This window comes from Melanerpes formicivorus, unplaced genomic scaffold, assembly GCF_026170545.1.
Source record: "Melanerpes formicivorus ecotype bairdi unplaced genomic scaffold, bMelFor1.0.p_v2 SCAF_30, whole genome shotgun sequence".
Classification (NCBI taxonomy): Eukaryota; Metazoa; Chordata; class Aves; order Piciformes; family Picidae; genus Melanerpes; species Melanerpes formicivorus.
Window position 1 is genome coordinate 6042934 of NW_027142382.1, and position 21796 is coordinate 6064729.

General features: G+C 38.5%; 1 protein-coding gene across 15 annotated transcripts in view; it reads left to right on the forward strand.

The window, feature by feature from the left end:
- The window catches only part of KDM6A (lysine demethylase 6A), a 168075-nt gene that overhangs the window by 107162 nt on the left and 39117 nt on the right, over positions 1–21796 (forward strand). For 3 of the 15 annotated variants that reach the window (XM_068155131.1, XM_068155130.1, XM_068155132.1), the window contains exons 8-18: positions 2024–2058; positions 4298–4363; positions 5588–5681; positions 11321–11447; positions 13799–13897; positions 14279–14498; positions 15059–15193; positions 15631–15786; positions 16406–16501; positions 19436–19540; positions 20158–20553. In XM_068155131.1, the coding sequence (XP_068011232.1) occupies positions 2024–2058; positions 4298–4363; positions 5588–5681; positions 11321–11447; positions 13799–13897; positions 14279–14498; positions 15059–15193; positions 15631–15786; positions 16406–16501; positions 19436–19540; positions 20158–20553 (1529 nt within the window). The remainder of the gene's footprint in view (positions 1–2023; positions 2059–4297; positions 4364–5587; positions 5682–11320; positions 11448–13798; positions 13898–14278; positions 14499–15058; positions 15194–15630; positions 15787–16405; positions 16502–19435; positions 19541–20157; positions 20554–21796) is intronic. The other 12 variants (XM_068155133.1, XM_068155134.1, XM_068155141.1 and 9 more) reach the window with 7 other exon arrangements.

A 21796-nucleotide genomic window follows, 5' to 3' on the forward strand; every position in this document is an offset into this window, starting at 1 on the left:
TGTCAGCAAGGGTAATAAAGGGGATTTTTTAATATGGGCTTAACTGCTAGCTGTATTGGTACCGAGGAGCCAGCTGTGCTACAAGGTTTTCTCCAAAGCTTTATCACTTACCAGGAGCAGTCACAGATCATTTAGTAAAATTATTGGCAGGATTCTTCCTAAGTCAACAGGCTTCTGTGGGTTTTTTTCCCAGCAGATAAATGATTCTGTAGTGTGATTATCTATGTAAGTGATCATATTTGTTATTAGTTCTTGCTATTTTTCACTAACTTTACCAATTTTCACTGGATCTCTGAAATTTTGTCAGTTCTTTCCTAACCTTTCCCCCACAGTCCCTTCTGCCCCCAGCTATGCAGAGGTGTGGCCCCGTGTTAAAGCTTTTTCTGCCTCATGGCCTTGTGCCTCATAAGCCCCAACAAAATTCTAGAGGAAGAGAGTGAATAGGAATGAGCGACTTTGTCAAGTCTCATTGTACTACTTAGCCGAAGGTGAACCGTGTGCTCTGACCCAGGGTGTCAGGTACCATCACATAAATGCTCACCATTGCCTTAATCCTCAGCCTTGCCTTTCTACAGGCTGGATGAATAGCAGCAATACAGTGAGAGTATTGGTGGCATTAGTGTTAGAATACTTAAGCATGTCTTCTTTCTATTTAGGCAGTCTCCAATACAACGCCTTTAATTTCGTTCCCCTGCCTAGCATGGCTGCCTTTCGTAACCTCACTCTGAAAGGAGTTGGGTTATGAGGGGGGAAAAAAAAGAAAAAGAGTTCTGGGTTTTTTTTAGATAATGAACCGTTGAAATAAAGCAGAGGCTTTTCTTTAATCAGTACAGAGTGAAGTTTGGAGATGTAGTGAACATGGGTGTGTTGCATGCCCTTTAGCAAGGAACACAAAAAGTTTATTAAAAGTTTAGATGGTGACCTGGATTCTGAAGTGCACTAGGCTACCTTCTTTATAGTGAAGGACAAAGCAGTGCACGGAGGGAGCTTTTATCTTCTCCTATGGCCCATAGAGAAACCCTGGAACTTCAAATTACCTGTATAAACCTCTACGTGACACTGTTACATAGCTTCAAGAGAGAGAAATCTGTGTAATTGAAGTAAATTGAGCTTGGCTCAAGCACAGGTATTTTCTTAATTGTAGTAATCAAGAACATCAGGCTGCAGTCTGTTTCAGAGGATTTTTTCTTTACCCATCAAATCAGAAGGATTACATTAATCTCAGCTAGCTTGAACTACCAGTTGATGGCTAGTTTAGGTTAGCAGTTCTTAAGCCTTAGAGATAGGCATTCCACCTTATCTTTAGTGATTTAAGCAGCATGAGGATAATTTTCCCTCTGCTTTTACTCTTGAAGAACTTTCATATTCACTTTCAAGCCAGCAGTTGCCTCCAAGGGCTGCTGGCATTGTTACAGCATTCTATGCAGTTAGTACGAGGAATTTAAGATGCTTTACAGTAACGATCAGAATACAATCTGTAATTAATGATTTTAGTTAGTTTAACTGGAGAAAACTCCTAAAAAGAAAAAAGAAAACCCAAACCAAACCCCAGACCAAACCACCTGACTCTAAGCTCCAGTATGAAGCTGGCAGTGTATAAGGTAGTTTTCTGTTCTGTAATCCAGCTAGCCTGTTCCTTGGCAGTTGAATCAAAATAAATCAATATTTCTAACTTACTTGTGTGCAGAAACTAGTACTTGCCTTCTCTTGTGCATCTCTGCTTAAAGAGATTTTACTGCTAAGTTTACTGAAAAGTTAATGTGCTCTGTGTTGCACAATACAAGTACAATCTGTGGACTGCTTTCTGCAATATCTTTTTGCAGTCTTAAAGCCTTGTCAGGATGTGTGTTCATTTTCTCAGTGTTAAGTATCAGTGTAAACAAATACCTTCTTGTAGCTTCAAAATGAAACTTATCTTGGGGTTGCATTGATACATTTGATGTGTTATTTATCCCATGCTTTAAAAAGAATAATTGTGATTGTTGACATTAAAACTAATAATTCTGATTTTCCCACCTTACAGTTCAGTTTCACATCGCTCACTTATATGAAATCCAGGTAAGATTTTAAGCTCCTTTTCACAAAGCATGGTTGAGTTTCTAACTGTAAGATGTAATCAGTCTGTGGTCTACAAATTATAGATGCTTTTGTAAAGGCTTAAATCTTGAATCACTGTAGAAAGTTTTACTTCTTGTGGCTAAATTAAAACTACTTTGTATGTGGACTGATGTGCTATAACATGGAGGAGCTATTTTAATAAGCTTACATGTGTACCAGTCTACCAACTTGAGTGCAAAAAAAACCCTAAACATAATTCTAAACAACTTTCTTTTATGAGAATATAGATACAATAAGAAAGTTATATGTAGCAGTAACAACATGTAGTTTCTCCAATTATATTCATGCTGTTTCTCATACACAGTCTCAAAACATGCATGAGTCTAGACAGTTGCTCAAGTGCCTTTCAAATACATTTGATGTGAAATTTTCACATTTCACTGAACTGATGTGACAAACATTTGGTCTGAGGTCAACAGCACGTAAAGTTGTGTTACTGATTCTATATCAAATCCTACCACAGAGGGTTTTTTTCACTTGAATCCTTTGGGAAATGACAAAGTAACTGAGCTTCAGAATATAAGTAAATAAAACCCAAATAACTGCTGAAATAGTTAAGTGTATATTTGTTATCTGACTGGTCATATACTGGAGATTGTGTGCCCTTTTATCATGTTTATAGGTGACTGAGGGAATGTGATGTGAAAGCAAAAAAAAACTGTTAAAAAGTATGAGACAAACTGCATTTTCAGTCAGTTGAAAAATAACTTGATAACATGAGTGCTGTCTTTTGATGTCATGGTGAAAAATTCCTTTAGGTATTTACGTAGATGAAAGATACATTTTATAAACAAGATACTCTTTTGAATGTTTTTGGTGCAAAGTTCTACACAGGAGTCCCCCATCCCAAAACACCATTAATAGAGTCATAGAATCAATAAGGTTGGAAAAGATCTCAAAGATCAGCAAGTCCAACCTGTCACCCAAGACTTCCTGATTACTCAACCATTAAGAAACTTCTTGGACTGTTATGGTTCTTACCTTAGCCACCATCCAGATTTCGTTCTGCATGCTGGAGCATATCTGACACATTTATATAAAAAGCATCCTCAACATGTTGGTTCCTTTGATTTGCTAGAGTAAAATAGAAAGCTGGACCACCATGTCAGGTGCTTTATGTAATTATGTGACCTATGTTGCAGTTGCTTAAACTATGCTTTCCAGCCTACAATCACAGGCAGTGGGAACCTTATTTTAACACAGTCAGAGGAAAAACGTTTTGTTGAATTCTGCCATTAGATTTGGTTTGCCTCACAGCTGTGGTTCAAAGGGATATCTTCTTTTCTGGAATTTGAGATACTTGGAACCACAAATGGTCTTGACTTCATCCTGGATAGCACCTCTAACACAGCAATAAAGAGATTTTTTTTGGAGGCAGACTGGTTGTCTGGTTTCTTTCAGAGGACACAGTGGTGTGGTTTTCTGAACCCCTCCATGCATTCGAAAATTTTCTACTTGCTAATATTAAATGAAAAAGTGAATTCATTTCTTAATTATGTACCTTCACAGTACTGGATTTTAAATGATTGGTTGCCAGCTTCTGGACAAGAGGGCAGCCTGGTGGTGATAAGAGTTAGCAGTGTTTTTTCATGGTGTTTAATGCTAGTGTCTATTACTTCATCTCCATCATGGGAGTCCCTCTAGCTGTTAAGAGTGATAGCTTGTATGGCATGTAAAGGAAGTTGTTTGGTTGAATTCCTCTCACCATTCCCATTTCTGAGACCATCCATGATGCAACCAAACATCAAAGACTTCAGATCTTTGGAACTAACATACCTAAATAAACCCAAATGTAAATATTAATGGCAGTTTTCTGTAATACTTGAAGGCGTATATGTAGACAGAGTTCTAAACAATAAATAATGCAGGAGAAACAAAAGTGTAGAATACTCTAGATCTGCAAAACATGCCTATTTTAATAGGTCATTCTCAGTCCTCCCAAACATGTAAACATCTTTTTCAAAGTGTGAATGTTGGATACTGATATTTACCTTTTGGATATCTGGATTGCTGCCACTGCTGTCATGCTGTACAGTGAACTGGTCTTCATTTGCTTATCCTTCATAGTCATAAGCTACAACTTTTGTTCCCAGTGCTAAATTAATTTTTTTTTCCTGATTGTTTTTATTTTGCTGGACATGAATATTTTATTTATTTATATTGTTTGTTTTCTTACCAGTTGTCTACATTTCATGAACACCAATTAAAAATCTTTTCTACCAACTTCCCCTTGTTCCATTTGAAAGTATGTAATTGCTGCTTTAATTTTTCTTCCTGACTAGAATAAGGTTTTTTAAATCAACACAGTTGTCTTTTGTGATTGTGAGAGCTCGAGAACTTAATAATAACTTAACTCCTAATAGGTATTTATATTGTTTACAGTCATCTTCCCAGTTGTCCCTTCTAAAACACCAGTAGTCAATGCTGTTTGTGTTAAACAAATGTAATTACGTCATGATCACTTGATTTTAGGTGGCCCCATTTATTTTATTACGCTCTTCATCTCTTTGCCCAAAGAAAGTCCAGTGTTGTCTGAAGGCACATTTTATTCATAAATTGTAGAAACTTAAAAAGGCAAAAAGTACTTTTGCTAACAGACTTCAGCATTTGTTCCCTAGACTTTTGGGGGAGAGGAGGATCAGAAGAATTAAGCAAGTAAAATGCATCCACCGTCAATTACCATTAGGGTAACATGAACATGAATATAAATGCTGACATTATTGCAAAAATAAATCATCTATCAATAAGTCTTAACCTCTAATATACACAAAACAGCTTGTACTGTCTGAGAAGTCAGTGCACCACAATCATGACTTGAAAATGTGTTGTCTGTATCAGGACATCTTCATATAGGGAGTTAAGAATGGAATGTTTCCATGTTTTAAACACACTAAAACTATATAGCAAACAATAAGGTGGCATAGCTGTGTTCTCTAGGCATAATCCATGGATATGGATTATCCATTCTATATACAGAGAGACTTAAACAAGGATAATAAAACTCTGTTGAAAAGGCAGTTCAAATATACTAAAGGATAGAGAGGCAAAATTGTACCAGCCACCAATTACCAATGATCTTAATCTTCGTTACCAATTTCCTGGCAGGAATTTGCAGAGAGGCTTTTTTCAGGTGTAGACTTGCACTCAAGCATTCCCCTTTAAAGCAGTATGTTCATTTTAGTGTAAGAAGCATAATGCATGCATGAGGAGTTGACCAAATTACTATAAATTTGCAAATTTCCCTTAAGTAGTCCATTTATATTAAATACTATATCTATGAAAGTTATTCTCTTACTGTAGCTGTGTAACTCATTAAAGCTTTCATATGCACTGTATGCCAAAAAAAACCCAATTGAATTGAATTTTTTTTTGTCACTGTGATTCTGTGCTGTCAGTGCTGTGAAAACGTTGCTATTGGTGATCCGTTGCAAGCCTTATGATTAATCCGTGTACTTCTTTCCTTTTGCAGAGAAAGTATCACTCTGCAAAGGAAGCTTATGAACAGCTTTTGCAGATCGAAAACCTTCCTGCACAAGTAAAAGCAACTGTCTTACAGCAGTTAGGTATGTAAAATTAGCTTTTGTTTTCCTGTGTGTTTCTTTTTCCATCCTCACCTTCAGCAGGGATTGTTAAGGCTCTGTTTCCAAAGTGAGTCTTAGACACCGAGTATGAGATGTGAGATTTTTTTCACCCGAAATAGAATGCATCACAGTAGATAATTACGTAAATAAGAGAGGAAGTAAAATACTTTAATTAAACATACAAAATTAAGGAGCTCTTAGACTTGGTATGCAGTGTGTGTGTTACAGGCAATGAGGGGGTGGGCTTTCAGCAGAGGAGGGCAGCTTTTAGAATTCTGCATTCTCTGTTCTGCCTCTGAGAACATGCATTGAACAGCCAGGCTAAATACAGTGAAGCAAAAATGCTCTTCTCCGGTGCAGAACAGAAGAACACGGGAAATGAAAAATTGGCCTTTTCTTTCACTATGTTGTACATAAGGAAAACCAGGTTCTGCAACTAAAATGTTTATCACCAGATATCATAAAATATATAAAAAGAGAAGAAGTTTTCCTTTCCTTTTTTTCCAAAGTGTCTTTTTCTGTGTTTCTAGAAGGCCAAATTTCTAGTGGGTGGGTAGGATAAATTACTTCTGTTCTACAGGCCTTTTAAACATGTTTCCAGACCATTTGGTTAAAATAGTTCAACCCAAGGCAAAACCTCTTCATTCACTTTCTCCATGTTCTTCATCTGATTTATTATTCTGAATATTAATTTAGCCTGATTATGTCCATTTTTCTTTTTTCCCCTCCCTTCACTTAGTGGTAAGTTAATTCAGATTAGCAGTTGGCACTGAGGTATGGCCACAGTGCTTCCTTTTGTTGCAGTGCAGGGTGTGTATAGATTTAGAGTGGGCAAATTTGTTCAGCTTTTGGTTTTCGTGTGTGACATCACAAATGAGACTGTTGGTGAAGTCTGCTGCAGGAGGCTAGGTGCTGATATTTTCTCTGTCACATGACAGTGTTGCTTATATTTTAATATCCTTCTCCCACCCTCCCAACTTGGTACTGTCCCACCTAACGTAAGTTGTTAGCAATTTCATCCAGAGAGACTGTACATCTGATAAATGGGAAACAGTCTTCCCAAAATATGTGATGAATGCTTTTGCAACTCTGATGTATGTTGCCAGAACAACAAGAATCACAGACACGCGGTTTAGTAAAATCCTACCACAGGTCTCTTTTCTAGCAATAAGAGCTCCCTTTATTCAGCATGGTTCACCTGGTTTTGCAGTATGGTCTTCACCAGAACATTCAAGGAATAATACCATTTCCTTTGCTCTTTGCTGTTAGCAGTGATATTTATCAGAGTATGGTGTTTATCTCAGGTTTAGTCTCCAGCAGCTGGTAATAAAAACACCTCCTCAGGAAGCATAGTCTGGGTGGTGCACTATTGCTTAGAAAAAACAATGGAGAATACCTGCCATCTGCCAGAATGCTACTGGCAAAACCCAATCAAAATAGATTTGTGCTTCTATGGTGGTTTTTTTTTTTCACTCCAGCAGAAAAATCTTTTTGGCATGACAGTGCCTTCTGTTTATTTTCCTTTGCTAGTTAATGTTTATTGAGCTGGAGTTGAAATTTAGGCAATTTGTCTTGTGAGAGAATTATGAAAATCTGTGCTCCTGTTGCTGGTTTCCAGAGCAGATCACTGTGGAGAACTCAGTGATGTTCAGATAAATGCCTATCTGTTTGGGCTGGTGTACGCTGGCTAATTCAGGTGGATGCAACAGTCAGATTGTACAGCTGGATGTGATCAGTTTCTTTCTTTCTTTTTTGTGCCACTTCATTTGATTTCCAGGCAGCAAAATTTTTCACTATTTGCCTAAAATTGCATCAAATTAATGAGACTGAAGATCAAATCTGTGCTGGTATTCTTTCTCCAGTTGTACTCAGCAGTTGCATAAAGAAGAGTGTAAGAACACCATAAGCATCTGTTAAGAGGGTCCCGAGCACTCTTGTTCTTAGGTAGTAGCCACATAATTGGATGAGACACCACGAGATGCTAAAAGGGGGAAGAGGCTTATCTCTTCAGAGACCATTGAGATGATGATACTTACTGGGGAAAATCAGTTGTGACAAGTTTAGCATCAGAGTGATTAATAAGCATAATTGTGCTAGGCTAGCACATCCTCTTGTGGAGGCAACATAGGGATTTGTTATAAATTAAATTGTAAAGACCTGGAAAAGAGCCTAGAACATTTGTGAAGTTTGGACAAAATCTGTGGGTTTGTTTTTTAGGTTATAAATACCCCAAGAGTGGAAGTGTAGTCAGTAAGATAGTTGAGAACTTGAGGCAGGTTTTGCAACCAGGTTTTCTTTTTCCCTTGGCCTCTTTCTCTACGTTGTTCATTTTATGCACGAGGAGATCCCGTTTCCTTTACTGGTGCTGTTCTAGTAAAAAACTTTCATTTGTTCTCCCTCAGCCTCTCTCTTACTTTCTGACTTTTTCACTTCCTGCACAGGAAGATCAAATTGGGAAGCCACCCTTGTTGCAGTAGTGAAACTAGATAAAGATAGCTGGTTCTCGTTTCTGTTTCCTAGAAAATAGACTCAGTCTTTTTATCAGTGACCCTCAGTATGAAGATACAGTGTTATCTTTCAAGTCCACAACCTTCTGATGAAACAGCAAATAGACAATACCACACAATATTCCCAAAGATTCAGAAATTGTTTGATGTCTTTTTTACCTTTGTTTGTAATCCCTGAACTCTTACCTTTATCTCAGGCTTTGCCTGGCACTGCACCTGGTACATTTATCCTTACTGTACAGCAGTTACACAGGTGCGTTCTGGTAACCACAACCACCTTCACATAAGCTGTTTTTACTTAAAGCAAATGCATGTTTAAGAAATTCAGTGACTTGAGGTTTGAATCAAGATCATACTTTGTTTATGAAGTCCATGAAAGAAAGTTGTATATGTGTCATAGAATCACAGAATACAGCCTGTTGGAAGAGACCTCAAAAGATCATCTAGTCTCAACACTTGACCCAGCAGTGAAGGGTCAATTCTAAACTGTGTCTGTGCAAAAATTACTGATCTTGATTTGATTTGTTTGGATATGTTTTGTATTGTGTCATGAGCATAGTTTTGATTTAATCCATCTTCAGACAAGATAAAGTAGGGTTTTTTTCTTTTTTTTTCTCAGCACTGTAACCACTTGCCATTTTTTTGCAGTCCAGGAAATACTCAAACTTCTATTTCTGACAACAGTTTCCAATAGATACTTCTTAAAGTACCCCAAGAAAATGTTACTCAATAGATAAGATTTTCTTTTAGGAGAAGTTTGTCTTTCACGGAATCACAGAAATAGTCAGGTTGGAAAAAAGACTCAGGGTCACCAAGTTCAACCGATAACCCCACTCTACAAGGTTCACCCCTAAACCGTATCTCCAAGCACCACATCCAAATGACCTTTAAACACATCCAGGGTTGGTGAGTCAACCACCTCCCTGGGCAGCACATTCCAATGCCTGACCACACTTTCCATAAAAATTTCTTTCCTAATATCCAGTCTAAACATACCCAGGTAGTTCTAGAGAGCAATGAGGTCTCCCCCCACTGAGCCTCCTCTTTTTCAAACTAAACAGCCCCAGCTCCTTTGCACTTTCATTTGCAAAAGTGTTGCTGTGACTGTTAACAGTAATAGTGTGGTCAGCAGGAGCAGGGAAGTCATTGTGCCCCTGTACTTGCATTGGTTAGGCCACACCTTGAGTACTGTGCCCAGTTCCGGGCCCCTCAGTTTAAGAAGGACATCAAAACACTTGAATGTGTCCAGAGAAGGTCAATGAGGCTGGGGAGAGGCCTTGAGCACAAGCCCTATGAGGAGAGGCTGAGGGAGCTGGGATTGTTTAGCCTGGAGAAGAGGAGGCGGCTCAGGGGTGACCTCATTGCTCTCTACAACTACAAAGGTGGCTGTAGCCAGGAGGGGGTTGGTCTCTTCTCTCTAGCAACCAGCACCAGAACAAGAGCACACAGTCTCAAGCTGTGCCTGGGGAAGTTTAGGCTCGAGGTGAGGAGAAAGTTCTTCCCAGAAAGAGTAATTGGCTATTGGAATGTGCTGCCCAGGGAGGTGGTGGAGTCACCGTCCCTGGAGGTGTTGAAGAGGGGATTGGACATGGCACTTGGTGCCATGGTCTAGTCATGAGGTCTGTGGTGACTGGTTGGACTCGATGATCTTTGGGGTCTCTTCCAACCTTGGTGATACTGTGATATGTGATACTATAACCCCATGGAATTAAAAAATAAGAAGTATAAAACAAGTTGGCTGATATATTTAAGGTATGGCCTAATTGCAGAGAGTGAAGTGAGGCTGCAAATACTCATCAGTTCCATTCTCAGCCTTGCCTACTTAATCTAGTTTAGCTGATGTAGGTTTTACATGGACATGTAGTGCAGGCTCTGTACTTCGCACACTTTACACAAACCTTGGGTATTTTATGAAATTAGTATCATAGTGTTCCACAAGGGATTGTTTATGGGCAGAACACTATAAAAACATAGGGACAGTGCCTTGTCCAATCTTTTGTTTTATAAATGTTGGCTGAAAAGCAGTGGATTCTTAAGAAATCATGCAGTGCCAGGGGCTGGAAGGGACCTTGAAAGATCATCTAGTCCAACCCTCAACTCAGCACTGAAAGGTCAACTCTAAACCATGTCTCTGCAAAAGCTATGTGGAGATTAAGCAAATGGCAGTCCATCGCTGACCCATGTGGTACATAGTGATTTTAGCAAGCCTGATAAAAGGATTTCCTTCTATTCATAATATGAATAGCAGAGAAATGATTTTGTGACTGTTCAATGGAATTCCATCTAAGCAAAGAAACAGATGAGGAGCATCTTGAGAAGATTACGAAGGTGTTTATTTAAAATCATAACCAAGCCTTGCATTAGTGCTAGAGCTGAGATGTGTTTTAATAGCGTGTAAAAGATTGTATGGGAGCACGGATTGTGGGGGGCCTTTAGAGTGGGGATGAATAATTTATCTAGTGTAATTAAAAAAAAAGGCATTTGAAAGAATATCATGTGTGGTTAGATGAGAAAATCAAATCTTTTCAGCAAAATTTGTTACGTAGATGAGAGGTGATCGCATTTGTCAAGGCAGATGGAAAGGATGTTGTAGCAATGAAGAGGAAATGACAATTTAAATGGAGACAGAAACCCTCCTAACAATGTTCTACTGAAGAACTGTCCAAATGTAGATATGGGATAAATACAAGGATTTAAAATAAAAGGGGTAAACATAATATACAGGTAATTGATGGGCATGTCAGGGAAAATGGCATTTTTCGGTGCCAGGGAAGGCATCTGTGTCTAGAGGATGAATGAGTCAACATTTTCAGATTAACTTTTTATAGTGGAATATTGAGTAGTTCATAATCACACTACTAACCTTGTAGAAAATTACTTAAAAGACAAACCAACTTTAAAGATAAATGAAACTGGGTCCTTTTGTCCTGTAATCTTAGTATAGAGTTCTAAAGGTTTTAAAAGTTTCATTCGTAATATTACATGTAAGTGATGTTATTGTTGGATAGCCCTGTTTTTGAAGAAGAACTAATGCTATGATTGTGCTGTACCAAATTGTGCTGCTCAGTGGTCTTAGGGAATTTCACTTCTGTAATTTATGGCTTCTTTTTGTAGGCTGGATGCATCACACCGTGGATCAGCTTGGAGACAAGGCAACCAAGGAAAGCTACGCTATACAGTATCTTCAGAAATCTCTAGAAGCAGATCCAAATTCTGGTCAATCCTGGTATTTCCTTGGAAGGTGAGAAATGACTTTGTAGACTCTGTAACCGTGTTTGTAAAATTTCTGAGGGTATTCATTATTGTGAATATCTTATATTGTCTTTCTTAATATTTTCAGAGGAAAAATGAAGGGAAAGGCTGTGTGTATCTATTGAAGTTTGACTTTCTGGCAATTGTATAAAAAGATAAGGTGCTAACATGTTTGGGAGGAACGTAGATTAGAGGTTGAAATGGAGGATGTTACCCAAGTCACCCTGCTATTTTTGTAGTTTTGTTCAGTCTGCACATTGACAGTAATCTGAACCTGCCCAGCCTGGTTTTACCTGTTCCTTCTTCTACTACCACATTTATTCTCTCTCTCCTTTTGGTACATGCTCTGTAATTTTTTTTCCTTTCCTTCTTAACTTTTCCACAATAATTTCTCCCTTTGTTTTCTCAGAATGTCCCTTCCAATCCCAAACCAGTTTTTCCACTAAAATCCAAACATCCATTCATAAAAAGTGTATATTGCACCTAAATATAAGACAGCAAAATACATCAAATTGATCCATTCTAAAATCTGTGTGTTGTATTAAATCTCTACTGCTGGCCAGTATTTCTTAGTTGAAAATCAGCTTATTTCAAGATGTAAAAAAATACAAATTTGGAGGTTCTGGTCTCCTGCGACTGGAACCTACTCTTGGGGTTGTGGTCCTAATTATATTTCTCCAACTCTTCCTGTGAGAAAGGGCTCTTAAACCTGCTGTCTGCAGGCAAAGGGAGGAACACTGTCACTGATTGTGAAGGGCAGAGGGCCAGAGTAGGTGTGGAGGGTGAAGGTAAAATGAGCCAGGAATCTCCTCTCTAACCTTACCACCTACTGGACTGAAATCCTGTATTTTCCTCAGTAGTTCTGTTCCATGTGCCTTGAGCTAATTGAGCTCATGTACTCTACAGGGAGGACTAGAGGAAAAATACTTGTCTCATTCCTTCAGTCCATACACTGGCGGGAGAAGAGGAAAGGAACAGGGTTACACTGTTGCACATTCACTACTCTTCTTTTTCCCTCTTCATGTATTCCCTTGTGTTACTCCTTCCTCTTTGGTGGTTGTCCAAATTGGACAGTAAGTTTGTTTAAAACTACCTTTCAAAAATGACACCACCACCACTTTCATTTTCCTTCTGCACTGAAAAAAAATATCCATCACCCTGCTTAAATTTTGTTGGGTGCTTAATGTTAGCCTAATCAGTCTTCATGTACCTGATGAGCAAACTGATGGAAACATGTCCATTGGAACTTGGGTTAAACTGTGATTAAAATTACCTTCTGAAACCTTTGTGTTCAGACTTAATAGATGTTTCCATCCAAAGCACTGCTAAATTTTATTGTAGTCTTTTCCTGGTGCGCCTCACAAAGATGTAAGAGTGTAGCATGTTTGGCAAACCTTTGCCTGTTCTGTTCTGCTTGATTTTTGTTTTTTTACTAGAATAAATTTTCTCTTTATGTGTTTTGAAACTTGTCAGTTGTTTTTCCAACAGGGAAACTTAATGCAAACAGTATAAGCAGCAGAGAAATTGTAGATGAAATTTGTATCTGTATATGTGTTTTTAATATTGTTTTTATTTGAAGCTTTTAATTTTCCAAAGGTAGGTATTACGCCCTGTGGTATAATTGTAGCTGTTTTCAGGGTGCTGGTATTTCAGCTTACAGTGCCAGAATACCTTTGAAATGGTGTGTGTGAAAAATACTGGAACAGCAAGATTTTTAAACAAAATTTCATTCTCTGTATGTGCAGTAAAACTAGCTGGTTTGTGCTTCATTACTTGCAATGTGAGATGTGGGAAATGCATCTAAGCTTCCCAGCCAGTCAGGGACCATCCTGATGGAGTTGGCCGATACAGTGTAATAATTCTGTAACACTTTGTAGGGTGTGAAGCTTCATAACTGTTTGATCACATAGATAATTGTTTGTTTTAAATGCATTTGTAGATAAATGTTGTGCTTATTGACTGCTAAGTTATCATAGATGAAATAGATAATTGTTTGTTTTAAATGCATTTGTAGATAAATGTTGTGCTTATTGACTGGTAAGTTATCACAGATAAGAGAAATACAAGTCTTTAAAATACGGTATGATTTGCTTTTCCTTCCAAATGCATTAAGCTGGGGTTTAAGCAGTTAATGGTGAACTTGTCAGATAAATCAGTAATAATGTCAATTAAGATGTTTAAGTCTGCTTATGCCTGGCATTCAGAAACAGGAAATATTTTTGATTCACCTAAATGAGTATGTATTTGCATGACTTAACATTTATCAGATCAGTCTTGGCAAGCCGTCCTCCGTGATTACCTTCTATAAATATTACCCAAGTTCTTTTTTTCTTCTCCCAGGTGCTATTCAAGTATTGGGAAAGTTCAGGATGCCTTTATATCTTATAGGCAATCTATTGATAAATCAGAAGCAAGTGCAGATACATGGTGTTCTATAGGGTAAGAATAATACAGGGTAATACAGTAATACATAATTCAATACTAATATTGTATTAATAAAGAATATCAGCATTTTAACTCGATTTGTGCTCTCAAGGGGACTGTAAAGCTTATTTTTGTTGCACCTTCATGTGGTTAGACTTAACTGATTTTAAATTTAAATTTAAAAAAATGTATGTTTGCTGTCTTTATTTTTTTATAGTGCTAAATATGATATGCAGACAGGCTTTGCTTCTTAAAGATTTTCTGTGCTTTTTTATGCTTGTTACTCTGGTTTGTATAATGGCAAATGTTAAGGGGTTTGAGGGGAATATATGTATTTGACTTGTTTGTACTTTTACTGTGTTATTAATTCTCAACTTCACTAATCTTCCTATTCAGTGTGCTGTATCAACAGCAAAATCAGCCTATGGATGCTTTACAGGCCTATATCTGTGCTGTACAATTGGACCATGGCCATGCTGCAGCCTGGATGGACCTAGGCACACTCTATGAGTCCTGCAACCAGCCTCAGGATGCCATTAAATGCTACTTAAATGCAACTAGGAGCAAAAATTGTAGTAATACCTCTGCACTTGCAGCACGGATAAAGTATTTACAGGTAAAACTAACCTATTAAGAGGCGGGAAATACTCTTCCAAATGCACAGCGGAGGGGAGGGGAGCAGTGACACAGAAGTTTAACTTGGAATTGTTTGTGGTGTGTATAACCTGTTTTCATGTGTATTGTAAGCATATCATAGCCCGTAATATTTTATTTCTTCATTTTTAAGTGGAACTTAATTCCTTCTAAGTCCTATTTTGCACATTTAATCAAAGCATACTGTTTTACATCACTTTGCTTTTTTCTTTGTATTGTCTACATTTTTAAGTTCTCATAACATTTAGAGAGAACACACAACGCTGTCTTTCACTCTTGTTTGCAATTTCAGAGAAAAGGAATTATGAGACCTCTGAATCCAGAGCTCATCTTTGTTCTGATTCTCACAAAGGTTTATATTCTGGTTACCCTCTTTATACTTAGCACCTTTCTAAAATCCCAAATTTTAAATCTATCCTCTCTTTAAGACATAATTAGCTACAGCATTTAGGAAGATTTCATGGACTTGCTCTTACTAAAGTAGGCTTGTGTTAAATTTGCTTTTTACATAATTTTTCCTAGGCTCAGTTGTGTAACCTTCCACAAGGTAGTCTACAGAATAAAACTAAATTACTTCCTAGTATTGAGGAGGCATGGAGCCTACCAATCCCCGCAGAGCTTACCTCCAGGCAGGGTGCCATGAACACAGCACAGCAGGTGAGAAGTTGGGTTATGTTCTGCAGGTGCCCAGCTTTAAGGGTTCTTTACAATCGGTAGTGGTCAAGCTTATTTTATTGAGCACAGGACTGGCTTTTATCGATGAAAAGCCTTTGATTTATTTGCAAAGGGATATTAGATCAAGAAGCTCCCTATAATGTGGGAGAAATATGGGGGTACCAATTTAGAACCTTTGTGGATTTTCATGATTTTAAAAGGTTTCACCTTAAATAGAAATGCTGCAGTGGTTTAATAATCCCATGAAAGGTACACATTCCTCCATTGATGACCATATGGAAACTGATTTTTCAGTTATTGAGATCAGCTTCAGAATACCTACTTGGCCCTTTTAATATATGTGGGCTGTAAAAATATATGATTTAAAGGAAAGAAATAAGAATATATAGAACCATATTTTTGTCTTCTGTGATTCTTAGGCTTGTAAACCTCATCATCCAAATACTGAACCTGTACTAGGCCTCACTCAAACACCAATTTCACAGCAATCCTTGCCACTACACATGATTCCTTCTAGCCAAGTAGATGACCTGACCAGTCCTGCCAAGAGGAAAAGAACATCTAGTCCAACAAAGGTATATATTCTGATGAACTAAAGAGCCCCCTACCAAAACCATATGGAAATATGCATTGAAATGAGGCAGCATGCACAGAATTTGTGCCCAGTTTTAATCCTTTGGCATCAAGGCGGGGAATGTTTTTAGGAATTAAAAAAAGAAATCAATGTTTCAGGGATGTGTTAATTAGGTTACAGTTGAGACAGGAAGCACATAAAGGCAATGCAGATTGGTGGCACTATACTGCAATCATGGTTGTATAAGTGAAGAAGTGCAATCATAGTCTGGATAGATCATGTCATCATGTCTATTGCCTTTGCTTATATTTAGAATTCAAGTGTTTCATCATCACACAGTAGTGTTACAGTAGATTAAGTATTCAGCTTTAAAATTAGTGTACATTTAAGTTAATTACATAATTTGATTGTTTTTCATTATAAATTAGATATCATCTAACTTCTTTTGTTAACTACTCTGATACTGTACAGGAATGGTAGAATGAGACTTGGTATGTTTTAGTATGTTCTTTGTTTATAGTTTTATTCTTGAAATGATGACTAATTCTTTCTTAAGTGAGATAGTAAAATTGTGCTGACTCTTGTCTAGTCACTCATTTTAATGTAATATTTTCTCTCAGAATACTTCAGATGTTTGGAGCGGTGGCCATACAGTGTCACATCCTCCTGTACAGCAGCAAATTCATTCTTGGTGCTTGACACCACAGAAACTACAGGTGGGTATATTGAAGATATTCACAAGCTTTGATAATAGTTTTTGTTTCTTTCTTTCTTTTTTTCCTTTTAAGAAAATACACCTTTTTTAGGTTTTACATTTCTGAAATTTAATGTGAAATACTTCCCAAATCCCACAGTGCCACTCAGGTCTTGCTAGCATTGGTGGCTCCTCTGTGTGAGATCAATTCTGTAGGAAAATGATGATGTCTAGCAGAAACTGAACAACTACATTGCATGAATTCTATAATTTACCAAGAACAGTAATCTTTTTTCTTGGGATGTTTTAAAGATAGATATGCAAATTGCCACACTTACATGCCAAGTGAGTTTTGCCATGGCTGTATTGTGGGGGATTTTGAAGGAGGTGTAGAAGTATTGTCACAACCTCTTCTTCTGAGGCTTCTTGTATCAGACTATGTAAACAAACATGTATTCTACAAATACTTCCCTAGATTTTGTGTCATACTTACATCAAATTCCAGATTTTATTTTTTAAATCTTGCTTGGAGGTTTGTTGGGGTTATTTGGGGTTTGGTTTTTGTTCTTGTTGTTACAATGTTTTGTTGGCCCTTCCGTTCATGAAGGCTTCTAAGTGAGCTTCATCAGGAATTCCGTAGTTTGAAAATCAGGCCTAGCTGGACTCATCACCCATGTATCACAAATACTGTTTTGGATGCATGGAAAAATAGAAGGAAACACTGTGCAGAGACAGAAGGCATTCTGATTGACTGAGCAGCGTTCCCTTCAACTCCAGTACAGTTTTTCAGCTGTTTCTCTAGCTGAACAATGTTGGATTTACTATGCCACATAGTATTTACCTCCCTTCACTCCCTCACCCCTCACCTTCCAGCACCTTTAATCCTCCCTAGTATTTTTTCTATATCTCTTTCTTCATGCATTCTCATTATTTCTCTCTTTATTTTATATCCTAATACTTTTTTCCCTTTTTAGTTTCTCCTTTTCCTTCCTCAAAGCAATATCTGAGTAGGATTCTCTATCTTAAGTAAGCTATACTGGATTTGGTTGTAATAGCTTGACAAAGTTCCAGCATACATGTAAAAGTTGATAGTTTGCAAATACAATTGTTCAAAGCAGAATGAGCTACAGTTTATTTAATATTCATATCTCAGCTCCATATATGTATTACTTTGATTATGCTGTGCTAGTTAAAGAGATGTGAAGTATGTAGAAAAATAATACATACAGACCTGAAAGGCTCTAAATGAACCTAATTTATGTTTGGTTTTGGTGAGGCTTGGTTTAGTTTGGTTGTTTTTTTTCTGTTTACGATTTGATTTTGGGGTGGTTGTGCGGGTTTTTTGTTCATTTCATTTGGGGTTTTTGTTCTGCTTTAGGGTTTTTTTTTTTTTGCTGGTGATTGTTGTTGTTGGTTGGTTGGTTTTTAAAGGATTTACAATGATGTGAAGTAGCTTAGCATTTAAGAACTATCCAGAAAATTGGCATTTTCAGCGTAACCCAACTTTTACCCTCCTCTCCACATACACCTCCTTTCCTCTGTGATAGTTCCACAACTTTAGCATTTACATCATGTTGCTTAAGAGCAGCACACTTACTGGTAGAATGATGGCATGTGCTGAGTGGTTTAAAACCAATATAAAGACCAGATTTTTTTTGGTAATAAATACTTAAATTCATCAGTTGTTTAGTTTATTATCACAGTACAACTTAGGTTGCAAAGGACCTCGAGGATCATCGAGTCCAACCTATCAACACAGACCCCATGACTAGACCATGGCACCAAGTGCCACGTCCAATCTCCTCTTAAACGCCTCCAGGGACGGCGACTCCACCACCTCCCTGGGCAGCCCATTCCAATGACGAATGACTCTCTCGGTGAAGAACTTTCTCCTCACCTCGAGTCTAAACCTCCCCTAGCACAGCTTGAGACTGTGTCCCCTTGTTCTGGTGCTGCTTGCCTGGGAGAAGAGACCAACCCCTTCCTGGCTACAACCACCTTTCAGGTAGTTGTAGAGGGCAATGAGGTCACCCCTGAGCCTCCTCTTCTCCAGGCTAAACAATCCCAGCTCCCTCAGCCTCTCCTCATAGGGCTTGTGCTCAAGGCCTCTCCCCAGCCTTGTTGCCCTTCTCTGGACACGTTCAAGTGTCTCAATGTCCTTCTTAAACTGAGGGGCCCAGAACTGGACACAGGACTCAAGGTGCTGCCTAACCAATGCAGAGTACAGGGCACAATGACTTCCCTGCTCCTGCTGGCTACACTATTCCTAATGCAGGCCAGGATGCCATTGGCCTTCTTGGCCACCTGGGCACACTGCTGGCTCATATTCAGGCGGCTGTCGATCAGCACACCCAGGTCCCTCTCTGTTTGGGAGCTCTCAGCCACTCTGACCCCAGCCTGTAGCTCTGCATGGGATTGCCATAGCCAAAGTGCAGCACTCGGCACTTGGACTTGTTAAATGCCATCCCATTGGACTCTGCCCATCTGTCCAATCTGTCAAGGTCCCTCTGCAGAGCCTTTCTACCCTCTAATTGACTAACATCTGCTCCTAATTATTATGTTTTCTGGTGGTGTTGTCATATGTGACTATAGGTTGAACTTACTTCGTACTGAACAGTGTTAATAACAGAACAGTGTTAAACCATACATTATGACAGTAACAATTCTACATAATCATACTTGAAAGTGTTGTTTCTTTATGATACCAGTGCATGCAATTTTAGTGGGATGGTAATATTTATATACTTGGATAACTTACAAAGTCTCTTCAGTGTTAGTAACAAGGTTTGACTGCAGAATAATGTTTGGGAAGATGTTTGTGCCTGCAAGAGAAAGCTCAATCCTTTTTTCACCTTTACAGCTCTCCATGGATAATTTTTTTCTACTGTATATAAGAAAGTTAGCAAAAAACACATGCAGTTTTAATGGCTCTGAACTGTTCTGCTGTTTTTTTCAGCACTTGGAACAACTTCGTGCAAACAGAAATAATCTAAATCCAGCACAGAAACTCATGCTGGAACAGCTGGAGAGTCAGTTTGTCTTGATGCAGCAACACCAGCAGGTGAGAAGAAAAACATTTTTGTCCTCTACAAAGCTTTTGTCGGTAATGAAGTCTGTTTCATGTCTTATGTCTTGAATTCTTAAGAATTGCTGTTGTACATAATTCTCATGCCTTTTAGTGCATTACTTTAAGTCTTCTTTTTTTTTTTAATGTAAGGGTGAATTTTGGTTTCCTGGTTGAATCATAATGAGTTTTATTGTAGGGCTACCAGATAACGTAAAACTTCAATCCACACTTGAGAGGACATGTCTAGAAGCAGTTGTACTTGAAGAACACATAGTTGTAGTAAGACTTAACTACAGCATATCTCTCATCCTCTCGTTGTTTACATCTCTTAAGTGTCCAACTTAAGTAGTAAAACACTAACACTCAAACTAAAGGGCCTAGAAGATAAGTGTGACTGTTGCCTTACCTTAAAATTTGCTTGGTGTATTTGTGAGCATGAGAGTCATCTCTTTTTTTCTGAACAGCAACTGTGAAAATCTTAAAATCAGTACAGAATTGGAATTGACCAATTGACAGTGAAGTACACAAACCTTGTACAATCATTGTATGCAATCTTTTTTTGCTTTAAATTCTGCAGCTAATGTTCTTGTGCTTTGTTCATCTTCTGTTAGCTGAGACAAACAGGAGTTGCACAGGTACGATCTACTGGAATTCCTAACGGGCCAACAGCTGATTCATCACTGCCTACAAACTCTGTCTCTGGTCAGCAGCCGCAGGTTGCTCTAACCAGAGTGCCTAATGTCTCTCAGCGTGGAATCCGTCCTGCCTGCCCTGGGCAGCCTATGGCTAATGGACCCTTTCCAGCAGGCCCTGTTCCCTGCAGCACAGCAAGAACGCTGAGTAGTACAGACACTATTTTGATAGGCAATAATCACATAACAGAAAGTGGAAGTAATGGAAACGTGCCTTACCTGCAGCAAAACGCACTCTCTCTACCTCATAACCGCACAAACCTGACCAGCAGCGCAGAGGAGCCGTGGAAAAACCAACTATCTAACTCCACTCAGGTATGTAATTTCAGTTTACTCGGTGCTCCAGGGAGGCTTGATAAGCACATCACTGTTTGGAGTCTTTTATTTGTAAATCATAATTTTCTGTTTCCTAAAGCTGGTGACCTGCATGTAACTAAAACATACACTAGATCAAACCTGCCTATTACTTTTTATTAGAATAGAATAGAATAGACCAGACCAGGTTGGAAGAGACCTTCAAGATCATTGTGTCCAACCCATCAACCAATCCAACCCACCTAAACAACTAAACCATGGCACCAAGCACACCATCAAGTCTCCTCCTGAACATCTCCAGTGATGGTGACTCCACCACCTCCCTGGGCAGCCCATTCCAATAGGCAATCACTCTCTCTGTATGGAACTTCTTCCTAACATCCAGCCTAAACCTCCCCTGGTGCAGCCTGAGACTGTGTCCTCTTGTTCTGGTGCTGGCTGCCTGGGAGAAGAGACCAACCTCCCCCTGTCTACAACCTCCCTTCAGGTAGTTGTAGAGAGCAATAAGGTCACCCCTGAGTCTCCTCTTCTCCAGGCTAAGCAACCCCAGCTCCCTCAGTCTCTCCTCATAGGGCTTGTGTTCCAAACCCCTCACCAACTTTGTTGCCCTTCTCTGGACACGCAACACCTGTATTAAATTATCTGCATTCAAGGTAAAGGAAATTACCATAAGTCAGAGAGCATATAAAACTCAGATGCCTACCTTTGCAGAAGGCTTCATTTAAAAAAGAATACCTGTACATCGTTTTGTTGCTTCCTTAATGTGAAGTGTTGTGATTTGTTTTCCATGTAGGAAGAACGTTCATATTTCATGGGAAGCTGAATGTCATAGTTATTTGTGACATTACACTGTCGTCATGATGTAATCATAACCCGTTAACTGTTGCCATGTGATCTTTCAAAAGTCATACCTAGCAATAGTTACTTGCAGAAGAATACTGTAAAAGTGTGTAGGTGAGGGTGTTTTGTGTGTGTGTGTTAGAACTTGGAGACAGAGCTTTGGTTTTTTTCTTCATTATTTTAGCCTAAATGTCTATCTTCCAAGATGCTGTACACCTTGTGGATTTAATGAGGTGTTAAATAGGGAGAAACCCTAATGGTTTAATTCATTTTTACCAAATGGGTTGTACAGCTTGATGCATACTGTTTTCTTACTCAGAACTGCATCCATTTCTTGTTTAATTAACACTGGGTGTTTCTTTAATGCTGAAGAATGGAGAGTGGGCTGTGCTACAGACGCACA